Source organism: Polypterus senegalus, chromosome 3 (assembly GCF_016835505.1).
Source record: "Polypterus senegalus isolate Bchr_013 chromosome 3, ASM1683550v1, whole genome shotgun sequence".
In the NCBI taxonomy this organism is placed as follows: Eukaryota; Metazoa; Chordata; class Cladistia; order Polypteriformes; family Polypteridae; genus Polypterus; species Polypterus senegalus.
In genome coordinates, this window is record NC_053156.1 from 117,155,519 (window position 1) to 117,170,442 (window position 14,924).

Sequence of the window (14,924 nt, forward strand, 5' to 3'; positions counted from 1 at the left end):
AAGAAAAACACTTGGTACAGTATATTACAAGTTACTTGGGCCTAAACTAATTAAAGACAAATATAAACAGAACAGTATAATTCCCAAATCTTTAACAGAACATAAAATAACTTTTGTTAGACAGTAGAATACTGGCTCCAAATTAGTATTTACAACAGTGAATCAGAGGCAACTAACAACATTTACTTGCACCTAGGTGCTCCACTATTGTTGACTCAATTTACACAATGAATATACCTAACCAGAATTAGGTGATATATATATTCACGGAATAGACAAGTCTATAAGCAATGGACTATGTATGACAGATATAACAACCTTGTCAATGAATCATCACAATTTTACTGCCTATTTTAAAGACTTTAATTAATTATGAATTTCAGGTTAGTGTTCATGCCAAGGTATGTGTACTTTTAAAATATGCCCAAAGTTTTTTCAAAGATAGCAAGATCATGTTTTTTAGACTTTTAAGCATGTTTAACAAAACTAAAACAAACCTATATGATCTACTCAACCTTCAAAGAAGAGCAGGGTGCTACTACTGAGACATGTAATGACTGAATACTTGCAACACCAATGTTGCATTCTGAAATGTTACATTCTACAAAGATGTCACAAAATCATGACATTTACTATAAAAAAACAGCTACCATATTAAAAACCAAACCCAGAATTAAATTACATTGTGTTATACCATTAAAATATTTTTAAAAAGTGCTTAATAAAACTAAGGCATAATTATTTTCATTTAAAATTAAGTAAGCTAATGTCAAAGGGAGGCAAGTATGGTGGTGCAGCTGTCTTCACTGCTGATTTATAATTTCTTGATGTCAAATTTCTTTCAAGTTTCCCTGGTAAGCTAGCAAACCCCTTTCTGTACAGAGTGTGCATATTTTCCACATGACTGCTTCGGGTTTAAGGGTGCTTCGGCTTCTTCTCCCATCTAAAATAGTTGTGTCTTGCCATTCCTTGTGTCCAGTGCAACAGGAATAGGCTTTTTCATTCTACCATATTGGTCAGATTGCACTTGCTGTCTTGAAAGATTAGGTACTGCTTTGCACAATGCCAAGTACAGCTGGAAAGGAGAGTTAAATGAAATACATGCTGGAAATGTGAATTCTCATGTTCCTAAAATTAGAGATACATACAACAATAAAAGAGATATTAACAGTGATGATATCAAATTCAACGCTTGGTTGTTATAAGTATAGAGTTTGCACCCTCTCTCGAGTCCAAAAATTGCTCATGTTACATTTACGAGCAGTTTTAAACTGGCCCAGTGAGACTGTGGGCATTAGTCGACCCTTTGATGGACTTGCAACATGATTAAAAGGTTTATTTGTGCCATGTGTCCAATTCTGATATGATAGGCCATGGTCTCTGGATCACAGTTTACAAAACTGACAATAATATGTCATGTTATGAGATATATATATATATATATATAAAACTTTATATATATAAATACATAATTTATAAAATATATAAAAATAAATATATAATTATATATACCTGTATATATATATATATACAGTATATATAAAATTCTGTAAGATTTATATTTATATAGAAATAAAATATAAATATAAATTATTATTGGCTTCTAATGCAGAATATGCATTAATGTTTCTAGTTTCATTTTTACCAATCATATTAATATCTTCTAATATATTTTGAGCATTTCCAGACTTAAGGATTTTAGCTACCAAACATTGCATGTTTCTGCTCTTACTAAATACAAAAATTCTAAGGAGCATCATGTTATTGTTTTTTATTTTCTTGTTGAACACACCATGATAATGCACATTTTGAAAGGGGAAATATAAAATAAAACTGGATTAAAAAATGGATGAATGAATGGATAAATATACCTATAAAAATATTATCATTTGTTGTTTATAGGAAGTTGTCCAACATAAACTTAAACAAACCTGGCATAATTTAAAATTAGTCAGTGTAGATTTTGCAAGTGGTACTGCCTCACCTAACAAGAATGTTTAACAGGAATTTCCTAAAATTATAGGCTAGCTATTTCCCGTGAGCTCTTATATTTGTGAGGTCAAGCAGTCAAAGGTCAAAGGTTGAAGTGTTAACTGAACAATGTGGATACTAGAAACCTGACTGAAGCTTTCATAACGATGATTACTTTTGCAAGTAGCTTTAGTTCATTCATACAATTTCATTTTTCAGTTGGTGAAATAAGGTAATTATCTTAAGAGTTTTTAAGAAATTTGCTGATTATAACTATTTACTTATATATTAAAAAATATTTATTTTTATACATCTATTAACATGGCTGGTCTAATTAAAATAATAAAATAACAATGAATTACAATGACACAATAATAATACATCTTCAACATTCCATATATCAAGCAAACAAAAATGAAACATGAAAATAATACAATACTTATCTACTAAATTTTTAAAGTAAAAATATATGCATTATCTTTGTAGTGAATCATTTTTTATCTATCAAGTGTGTATTGTCCTTTTATCACAACTAGTCCAGCAATTACTGCAAATCAATCTATTCTGATACATCATCAATTTTAATGTAAACTTTAATCCTGTACACTCTTAAATTTAGCCAGGTTCTTCACAATTTACTTTCATGCAGAAAAGCTAGGTGAAAAAAAAGAGAGAGATTGGCTGCTTGGGGCAATGAAGAAAAGGTAATAGGAATGCTCCAGTGAAGAAGCATTTCCTTTTCACTACTAAACAACAAAAAGATTTCTGAGATATCATTTAAAGTTAAATGTTTAAAGGCCAAATATAAGGGGTTTCAATTTATAACTTTATTACAAAAGCTAAATACACAAATACACACATATAAATAATAAGTCAATTGACAAGAAAAATCTCAGTAATTTAATGACACATTACACTCTACTTGTGTAAGTGCTGTTTATTTTTTTATGATTATTATTTTAAAATTTTCAGTTTTGCCTGCACTTGTAAATTTCTTTTGCTTAATTCTAAAGTATTAAACAAGGTGTTTATAATATATTTATTTTTATCTAATAAAATTGTGGCAGTGGTTTGTTTAGTACAGTGAAGCAAGCTCATGAAGCAATGATTTCCTTCATAAAATGGATGCTTGATTAAAATTATTGAGAGTTTTGATTGGACCAGGTGGTGAGCCATAAAGAAGCTTTAAAAGACAGGAAATGCTAAATGGACAAAGCTGTCCACGCTGCCAGATGGAGACACAACTTAACAGGATGCATGGAAACCAGAATGAAAGACACCAACAAAAGTCTAATAGCCATGCTGAATTAGGTCCTTTGACTGGTCAGTTTTCATTTTAATAAGCTATTCTGATGCATTATTTCCAAACAGATGCTAAAAAGGAAACATAAACAATGTTGTATTAAATGATGGAAGCACAGATAGGAAGTGGTTCTTGATCTGACAAAAAATATAATACCTCCATTTCATTGATAAAAAAGCCACCCATTCTCAAATAAAGACAGGTATTAAAATATATCCTTATAAGTATGGATCGTTTGACGAATAAGTAAATAAAAAGCATTTTAACTTCAAGCATTCAGTATTTAATCATAAATCCTAGACTTCAAAACATGGCTGAAAAAATTAAAAATGTAAGAAATGGCAGTGATTTTTAATTCATTACAGAAAGCTGCAATATTAAAAAAATGTCATTTGTATAGACCAGTGTTTCCCAACCTCGGTCCTGGGGGTACACTGTGGCTGCAGGTTTTTGTTCCAACCAGCTTCTGTTTTTAATTGGACTCCTGGGCTAATTAAGTGCACTGTTATTTCCCAAGTTCTGTGTTTTGAGAACAATAAATAAATAAATTTATTAAAATGTACCAAGAAGTTATATGGGAATATTGTAATTTTTTCTTTTTAACAATATTTTCATTTTGATTTTCATTCTGCTTTTCTAGGTGTTCTAATTGTTTAATTAATCCATTATTTACTAATTAGTGGATCTGATGCTAAAGTACTTGCCGCCTTTGATTATTGGTGTTGTTCACAAGCATGTCTGCTCTGCTCATTTTTAATTGTCATTCATAAGATACAACGAAGGGGAAAACTAAACAGAGAAAGGGCAAAATATAATGAAATCAACAAAGGAGAGTTAAGCGTTTAAATCTATAGCAAAAGCAGAAATATTTCTAAATGTCTTATAAATGTAAAAATCATGCTGCTGTGCTTTTCTGAATGTAGAATAAAAGAAAAACAATACCAGCTAAGTAAATGAGATTAATGTTATCAGGTGTTGTCACTGATTAGGAATCTGGTTGGAACAAAAACCTGCAGCCACAGTGTGCCCCCAGGACCGAGGATGGGAAACACTGGTGTAGACAGAAGTAATTATAATGCAGAATAATAGAGCCTTGGCTACTCTGAATTCTTAAGTGCTTAAAGTACTAAGTATGAATGTTACTACTTGGTCACCTCTGATGGAAGATTCAAGTAGCAAACACTTGATGTATGCACAGAAAAATTAACAACTTAAATTACTTTAATTGATTTTAATATTAATGACATCTATAGCCCAGGTCTACACATTGTCCACTATCTTGACTACCAATGAAACAGAGATGTATTACATTTTTCAATATATATCTCTTTTATATTATACTCAAACCTATACAATATTAGATCAGAACAAATATTTTGTGAGTTTCTATGGTACAGCATGTTCTGTGTATTCTGCTGCTAAAAGAAATCCAAAGTATATCATGAACATAGACAGAATTTTATAAACACCAAGAATACACATAAAAACACAATGTTACTGAATTAATGTATGTATTACTACATGTCATTTCATTGCCTCCTCCTGCATTTATGATTCCTTGAAACTGACTCACATTATCAAACCTGACACTATGACTATCTCAATACCAATCTCCTTATTGTTCCTTTTCTCTCCTTCTCTTTTAAATAAATCTTTTTGCTAGTGAAACAAAAGCTTGGTATTAACCACCCAGGGCCATTCAAGGGTGGGGCCCAAATCTCACAAAACACTGAAATGGATGGAGGTTAATCTTAATAGAGGCCCACTTTAACCTCCTCAATGAATCAAAAATGCAAACCCTTTCATCCACTCTCTTGGTCTACTGCCCCATGCCTTTGTTTAAAAAGGCAAACAACAAAATTAATAACAAGGACAATTTTAAAAATCTTTACTATTGTTTTTTATTAACATCTATAGGTCTTTTTTTATTTTTGTTTTAACATATTAGCAATACTACATGCAGTATACAGAGCCATTGGTTTGCTTTGTTTTCTTTCTCTCTTTTTTAATAATCATGACTCTGTATGCTTCCATCTATGAAGAAAACTGACCATCCCCCACTACACTATCTACCCCAAGAAACTCCTTGAATAAATGAGTATCCTGTGACAAAGGTGATGGGTGGTCTTACAGTCTTTAGTCAAGGCAGTAATTTATTTGGACTAAGGCAACTGCTGTCTTAGTTAAACATACAAATTAATCTATGCATCAATTTAAAAACTAAAGGAAAATATTAAAATAGTACACAACAGTGAACACATATCTCTTTTAACTACCCCAAACCATACCTGGTTTAAATTAACCTAGAAATAACACTCATATAAAAATTATTTTCTTTTTAATATAAAACCAAACAATCGACAAAAGAAATATTTACTGTGAGCAAAAAAGAAAGAAAATTTTTGTCAGAGCCCTATTGATACTCCAAAATTCCTTCTGAATAAATTCAAATCAATATATTTCCATAATTGTGCCTAAACAAACTCCATATAAATGTATACACCTTCAACAAGCAAAACTAAAAAGTCAAGAGCTGACATGCCTGTGATGTATTTGAAACAGGTATGAAACAGCACCCACTGCAAAGTGAAACCTTTAAATAATAATTTTTTTACATTTTTCCTTGAGACACTGGACTATTAAAAACAGGGGTCATTAATGGTCCAAGGAAGTGATAGGCAATGAATTGCCCTGACCCTTGCTTTCCTGGTTTGATCAAGAGAGCTTGCAACCTGAGCCAGATGGTGCAAATTCCTACTCCATTCAAAATTCTTCAATGGCATGGGGGAGGAGACTGTTAAAGAGGCATGCATGCAATTTTAATAGCTTATATGTACCAGCCCTCAAAAGATACCAAGCATGTGGCAAAAGACAACAATCTATAATGCATAAATAGCTATATTTGCCTCTACAACAAACACAGGCATTAAAACAATAAAAAGCAGTCTTAAGGCAAGCATGATGTACAGTGACAAACTTCATATCCTAAATTTTAACTAAATTCAGTTAAAGTAAATAAATTTCAGGACAACAGTAGACATATACAGTGCAAACTGCATTGTATACTTATAAAGTGGATGGGAAAATGAGATGAGATAATATTTGAATGCAAAGCATGCATATTTTGTATTCAATTATTTATTTATTTTCTACAGGATGCACTAAAAGAATGACCTGCATAAAACTGACATATTTGTAAAGTAAGTTATTTAACATTATTAAGCAAAACAAATATTAGACCAGCAACAAAACTTCTTCAAGGAAAGTAATATTGATGACAAGATATAAAAACATATCTAGCCTTGAAATATAATCTGAAATACTGAAGTTATTTGACAATATTAAAATAGCATGCACATTAATATCAATTTCTTAGAAATATTGAGTGCATGACAATTTTTACTTAATTCTTATATATATATATATATATAATAAGCATCAAGTGTCTACGCACAAAAATATTCACCATATCTGTTATCATATTATCATAGTAACTAAATTCAGCCATTTACCTTTTAAAAAGGTTTTATGAGCAAATAGAAAGTGACATGTTCCATACTGACACTACCAGGGCAAGGCAAAAATAAACACAGATAATTAATTGGATAAGAATTAGCCTTCCTTTTCATAATGTTAAAACCATGTGTAAAATGAAGCTTCATGAAAAAAAAATGACTTAATAGTATTTAATAAGAAAAAGAAAAAATGGCATTTATAAGTATCATTTTCAAAGAATGTGTTACAAATCTCTCACAAAAGTCTCATATTAAAAAATGTCAATGGCACTATTCATATATTTCTAATAAAAAATAAGCCCTGCACAGCTAATGTCCAACACTTTTTATTTTACATTTACAACATTTTATCATAACAACAAACTACCATTTGCAAACTCCAAATTGTGTTACTCATGCACTTGAATGAAAAACTGTGATCCTTCCCCTCCCTATTCATTATAATAAAAATGTATAAATCCAATTAGTCCTTATTTTATCACTACTTTGAACAATTTTAGGTTTAATACTGCAGTTGCTGTCTGTCTTTTCGTGGTTTTACACAGACTGCTGCCAGTATAACACCTGGAAATTACCATTTTCAAAATGCATACACACATACCAGCTAAATGCTAAAGCCATCAAAACCGGCATGCTGTTTGCAAAAACAAAACTCTATTTAGCAAGCAAAAGCATTCCACAATACTAACCCAAGATCATTTTTATTTGTTCCTCCTCTTTTGGCACATAGGTTTGTATCAGCAATAATGATAGTATTACATTACCTTGTATTTTCACATTTTGAACTTTTGCTGTTTAAATTAATAGTTGGTGATGCCATTTTAAGATACATTTAACATTGTGAAAACACAAATAATTAATTTCGAAACATATTCATCTAAATATTAAACTAATGCACTGTTGTATTAAAGCATCACATAAATGTATAATGGAACAAATGATTATTAAAAAAATTTAAGTTTACCATGTCAATTACTTAAGGCCATGTAGAGTCCAGAATACTGTATATTGCTTTTGTAAAGAATGGCTAATTATGACATATTCTCCTGCCTCACAGATAAAAGCACAGGGCTGTATTAAAAGGAAGCTATTGATTGTGGGGGCAGCTTATTGTAGAGGAATACCAAACAAAGGAGCCACCTGACAAAATCAAAGCACTGAACAAATTTGAATCTATTGAAATCAGTATCCAGTACAATGGCTTTGTGAAGGTTTTCTACCACATTATGGCCTTTTCAGTGACATGTATCTCTCAAAAAATCTATTAATTTTTGAAAAATAAAAATTTAGGGAGCAAACTGTGTCAACCACAAAGAATTTCAATAACACATGGTAAGAACAGCAAAAAAGTCTAACAATAAAAATATAAGATGATGTTTCTTTGCTAGGTAAACATCAGCAATAACGTATTAATAACCACACCTCTTTAAATAAACCATGATGAAAAGAGAGTTTAATGCTCATCACAGCCCCTTGAGTTGGTTTCACATTTACAAAGCTCGTCTATTTGGGAAACAAACTGGCTTAGCATCAACTGATTGAACATTAGCAAAAATATGTTTATATTAAGAAGCTTATGCAATCTTAGCATATGTTTCATACACCTTTAGAAAAATAACTACTATAAGTTAAAATTGCATTTAGGACAATGTGTAATATTTATTTAATATAGTGTTTGATGCTGTCCACATTAAAGCTATGCACAGAGAAACATTCACAATTTTAAACAGCACCCTTAAGTAAATGTCAGTGTTCATAGCACTTTACACATGTTAAATCCCATTTAACAAATCTAAAACTCACAGATTCAATAATGTACTTGTGACATATAATATCTAAAGTCCAAAACTTTAAAGTACACTATTCACAAGCACTATATTAATACCTAATTGTCTTATAAAGCAACAACCATAATGCTGGAAATTTAGTCTGAACTACTTTATGGTAGTATTGTACGTCACTTCCTTAGACCACTTGCTCCCCTGCTTACTTCTTATTTTGTGACAGAACTATTTTATGAGTAAGTATACATTACTGATCCTGCTATGGCTATCCACTTGCCAAAAAGGAGAATGATGCACTGCTAATAAACATTCTATCTATTGACTACAACACAGTAGATGTTGCCTTTCAAAGATAGTGCCAAAGAAAACCAACCTGAGGAATCTAAACAATAATATGAAATGCAATCAGATGAAATGCTACATAGCTTTCATAATGATGAGGAATAAATTAATATTTGCACATTATAAACATTACAAATCATATACCACAAGAATTACTGTGTAATTTCCATAGTGGAACTGCATGTCACTTTTCCCCAAAACACAAAGCAATTGTCAAAGATAACGGATAACAAAAACACAACAAAACAAATAGTACTTCCAACAAAAATCAAACAAGTAAAACTAAATGAATGAACAAAAGAATTGATGAACGAGTGCATGGTTGAATGAGGACATACACGTGTAGAGAGGCTGGCATTATTATTATTACATCTTACTGTTATGGGGTACAAAATAAAACCAATACAAGAATACAACAAACCAGATGTATGAAAGCAGTACTGTACATTTCGTAACATTGGGACAAAATAAAATCTATCCGTTTACAAGTCCTAGAATTAGACAGATTATGTTATTTCGTTCTACTCTTCAATCATATGTGCATGCATAGGCAAATTTGAGCTAAAAATAAGATACTTTTTTCCAACACCCCCACCAGAAAAAGCAACTTGATCACTGCAGTATCCAACCTGTGGTGTTCTGCCTTGTGTTCTGTAAACTCGAGACCAGTGTTCTCTTCCTGAGAGCTATCGTTCGCTACATTTACATTTTGAAACTCCTACACGTATTGTATTTGTAACAAAACACCTGGGGTAATTTTCCGGTGCAAGTACGAGTACCGAGGTATAGCTGGACACGGCGGCTGTTTCGCGTATTTCACGGATATCAACTGATGGCTCCAACCCAACCATTCACTGTGCCAATTTTCGAACCATGGTAAACGCGACAAAATTACACCCATTTCTACCACGAGACTATCCACGGTGCCAAATATAACTGTTCTGTAGTTCGGTGTGCAAAAAGTACATTGGGTTTGATTAAAGGCAAGAAAGGCAGCTCTTAGTTACAGACAATATATAAATGAAGGTTAACGCTACGAATTACAAACTTGTAACATAAATTTTTATAATATAAGGATTATCGAAAAACGGCTGTCCCTTTCTTCTCATGTCCTCGCACTCATCAATAAAGCTACTTTATGAGATCGTAAAAACTGCTTAACGACTTGGAGAATTTTCAAAGAAAAAGAGAGGAGGGGGATCAAATCATGTAACCAATGCAGCCATCGACAACCATACATAAACACAAACAAACGTGAAGTAACAACACACAATAATCAGGACTTTAAAAATAAGAATAAAGAAAGAAAGATGTCATAACTTGTGATGACATTACTGCAGTAGTTATATTGTAGCTCATACTAAGTAGCATTTATAGTTTAAATACTTTAAAACCGTAAAACAATCCAAGGCAGTAAAGGAAGAATGCAATATTTGAATAAAAAATGGCAATTTTACATTAGGATAAAAAGTTCACCAATACCTATACAAACATACAATTCTATATAACAGTATACAAAATACTACAATCTAAAAAGAAAAAACTCGAGCGGCGTGAAATTAGGAAGCATGCCTGCTACTTAGTTTGATTTGCACACGCTTTGAAATGCTCAAGTAAACTGTGGTGATTCCAGAGCATTCCCGATGTTCACGGTGTTGGTGTAAACTTTCTTATCGCATCCAAACTTGGCTCTACAATACATAATCTTCAATACTACAATTTAAGATAAAAAGGGAACTCATATAATGCAAGCGTAAGAGCGTACGTTTAACAATCATAGAAGATCTTCTCCAAAGGCTGGGATTTACCATTGATCATTTATGCAGCTATTATGATCGGATCCCAATCACGTTTAAAATACAGTCATTTTAAGAAAGTAACACATTTTCATATACCATGGTCACAATACTCCAAACTGCCCAAAAGTAATGAAACGTCTTTCAGAGTAGTCATTGTACTTTTTATAACTATACTCAGCAAAATACGGCCTTGTTTTCTTTACCCAATTGCTTTTTATGATGACTGGCCAGTTAATTTTCAAAAATATAAACAAGAACCGCCTCTGTCCACACGCTTTACGGAGCTCAACTCCCTTAAAGGAACCGCGCTCCTTAAATAGACAACCGCTTTAAAACACAAGCCTTTCAAAATAAAACATTAAAATTAGTATCAGTCACGCTTCGCAGTCATTCAAAGTGAATGTGATAATACAATAATTTCAAATGGATCTGTAATATTCGATGGCAAAATGGATTTAAAAAAAAATCGTATAACTGCGTTCTTACTTGGTGCACGAAGACATCTACTGGGGTCTCCAATGGGCTTCCTTCCCGGTTAGTCATGGAAATAAATCCGAATCCCATACGAACGTTGAACCACTTACAATGGCCTGCCCCATGCAGAACCCGACAATCTTCATCTGCCCCTTGTTTAGTCAGTTTTTCTGGATCGTTTCCACCACCTTTACCAGCCCCTCCTAGAAAAGGAAAATATATATACACATATAAAACTGAAACGGCAGGAAAGGCTCAACCCACCACGTTGTCTATACTGTGTAGCCCAACGTGTAACAAACCAATTTGGTTTGGGTTCTCTGTCAGTGTAGTTGTATAGCAACTTATAATTCAAGTAAAATATATACTACAATTAGGAAATTGCTGTTTTACTTGTGTATTTATGATTTAGTACCGAACCCATCTTCACTTAAAGTACTTGATATCTCATCGGCACGAAGAAGCATTCAAGAGCAAAGAAAAATTTTCGCATCTATTTACTAAATATACAGTGTTAATTGGCAGCGTGCACCCATAAAATAACTTTCTGTGTAACTCAAGGGCAGGTGTATATGAAACTCGGCCACTACGACAACCCCCACCACCACCACCACCCCAAAAAACAGTTTAATCACACATAAACAACTCTTAACAATAGTCTCAGTAAGCTTTTCATTTGTGAATCAATGGGGGCGGTACGTAGCATTTTGGAAATCCACAACAATAGGTTAGCTGAGTGCCCCCTTATACGAGTAGATACAACGTGAGGTAAAAGGAGAAAAGCGAGAACGAATTATTAAAAATAGAATAACCTTCGGCCATTTTTCCCCACGGGCCCTCTGTTCCAAACTTGTGAGATGAAACTTTTCTTTTCAATTGGGTCAGTCTTCTGCATCAATCCAACATCCCGATTTTCAGCGATCACAAATTTAGCTCGCATGGTCTAGCGTGCTTTCCCTCTTTTGATTTTTCCTTCTCTCTCTCTCTCTCTCTCTCTCTCTCTCTCTCTCTCGCTGTGGCCCTGTACACACGTGACTTTGTCAATTACATGCTTTCTTGCTACTAATTTCACTTCGGATACTGAACAAGGGGAGGGAAGGGGAAGGGGGTAAGAGAGAGAAAGAGTGGGAGAGAGAGGGAGGGAGACAGATAGAGATAGCCAATAGCAATTTCTTTTGACCATTCACCAAAACATTCAGTCTTTGAAGGGGGAGTGGTAAACGGGGGGCTCAGGATTCCGCACATGATATTTTACAGATAATTTAAATATTCCTATTGTAGCGACTCCGGGAAGATTCACATCTACCCTCACGTAACTTTTTTTTCTGTGTAAGGAGCACCTTTGACTATAATCGATCTAACACTTAGGGGCGGCATTTCTCAACATTTCTCTTTCTGTGAGCCGTATTTATGAGCACATTTACAATCAAACACATATCGAATGGATTAAACAAAATTTCGTAAATGGCATTTTAATCGCCAAACCAGAAGCAACTATGTTATATAAATACAGTAATTGTACATATATGTAGACCATTAGGACAAGATAAAAGCAAAAAAGGAATTTTGAAAAAAATATTAAATAACTACTGTTTCATAATTAAACGGAATACTTGTTTACATCAGGAACTGGTGTTTCATTATAAAATGGGAGTCTTATTAACAATACGAAAATTGCTTGTATATCTGTCATAAAACCACTTGATGAACAGTTGATACTGTGAACACAAATATAGATGCAATCACGAATACATGTAAACAAAATACAAATGTGTATTATAAGAGTGACATTTGACCTGACATTAAATGTTTTAACTATGATTTGTTTTAGGTATTAACTCCACATATTCAAGTATTATACAGTAATTTAAATATTAGTTTAGTAGAAATAACAGGAAAGCGTTTTGGAAGTATTCGATAAGGTTTTAAAAAATCTTTATACGTTTGACTAATTTAAGATTACAGTGTAATACAAAATTACCAGTGTTAAAATAACAAGTGCATATATATATATAAAAAATAATCAAATGCAAATTTATATACACACTTGTAACTGTAAATGAATCTACTGGATCAGTCTCTACACTTGTATACAGTACTTGTATTCACCTGTAACAAATTACTTTCTAGGCAAAGAAAGAATACAATAAAACGAAAAATGACCTCAACTTTCTTGATTTACGCAGGTAAAAAGATCAGTATGATCTTAGTACGTTTTTACTTCGTTATGTAACAATCGTTGGCAGTTATATAAAATTAATCATACATAAGCGACTATGCAAACAGATTTTTAATGTAAAATACTTAACTGTGATTTTTCTTCCGCTAGAAAATTTACACAGTTCAACACTACATAGACAATCAGTTCTTTGTGCGTTCCTGTTTTACATTTCGGAATACATATTATGCGGCTGCTTGTGTGCTAAGGGACAAAAGATGAGAGTGTGTAAGTTGGATAAGCTGTGCAACAAACTTGTGAAGTCTGAGGTTAAGATACAATAGTTTATAGTATGGCTAAATACATCAAAGGACACTGTTGTTATTTTAAGTAATTGTTAAACAGTTAACAAACATTCGATAAGTCCTGTTAAACTTAACAAATTTTTAAAGTAAATAATTACACGTTTAGTATTCAAAAGTGGCCATTCTCTGCTTTAATTGGCCTCTTTTCGGGGTGGCCAAATGATTAGGCCACGCCTTTTGGCTGAACCAGAAATATGCTTGTTGAAATGTTTGCTGGAGGAGAAAAACGAGAGAGAGAGAGAGAGAGAGAGAGAGAGAGAGAGAGAGAGAGAGTCCAGCAATTGGAGCAGAAGCTCTAAATCCTGAAATTCCTTTGCCGTCTTCATCCGTAAACTTTCTATAGGATATCCCAACTAGGCTTCATTTTTCAAGTCAAGTGTAGAAAATTTCAAAAAAGGTTATGTCGTTAAAATTAAAGAAGTGTTTTTTCTTTTCCAAAACATTCGTTAAAAATAGCTGATACTAAACCAATGAGTGGTCTATTCAAAACTATTCACATTATTAAGAACTTGCTTATGGGCTTCAATTACATCAACAGATTATTGATTTGCACTATTAAAGGAATGCATGCTCAACATTTTGTATTTTTTCAGCAGAAAGACTATAGGCATAGTACTAAGCTATGACGACTCATTACTGAACAATGCAAACGTTTATTTAAGCATCTCTGTCATGTTTATAAGAGATATATACATATAAGTAATACAGATCTCGTACTCATAATCTTAAAAATAAATTCCATTGTAAAGCCTTTAAACCGAGGCAAAGAATTTAAATACTCTAGTGGTGGGTTTCTTTTTAAAATTTTTACTAACAACTGTATGTCTGAGGATAGGATGAGTTTTGATATAGATATACACACGATGTATATTACTATAATTGGTATTAGCTTATTTGTTACATATGATAATGCTGTGTACGTGTGATAAATTCAAACGTGTGTCGGTATAGTTTTCTAATTTTGACAGACATTACTTTTAACTATAAATTGTAGGTGAGACTCCAGGGTTTCATGGATTATTGCAGAGTTGACGTGAACCCCCAAACCCCTCCCCCCGCGGAATAGCCGGAGCCTTGTGTTAATTCGTTTCCATGAGCTCTGAAAAGTCTGGATCACCCTTAGTAGTTCATCCATTCAAGTCTCCGCCCAGACATGTAATCATTAAACCATTCGAGTTTTCACAGATGCTAGCTGCCAGACACGTTATTCACA

At 32.8% G+C, this 14,924-nt stretch overlaps 1 protein-coding gene across 3 annotated transcripts in view; it reads right to left on the reverse strand.

The window, feature by feature from the left end:
- The window catches only part of lin28aa (lin-28 homolog Aa), a 93,274-nt gene that overhangs the window by 69,683 nt on the left and 8,667 nt on the right, over window positions 1-14,924 (reverse strand). For 2 of the 3 annotated variants that reach the window (XM_039749952.1, XM_039749951.1), the window contains one exon: window positions 11,201-11,391. In XM_039749952.1, coding sequence (XP_039605886.1) covers window positions 11,201-11,391 — 191 coding nt within the window. Of the gene's footprint in view, window positions 1-11,200; window positions 11,392-12,000; window positions 12,165-14,924 lie in introns of those variants that run through there. The other variant, XM_039749953.1, reaches the window with a different exon arrangement.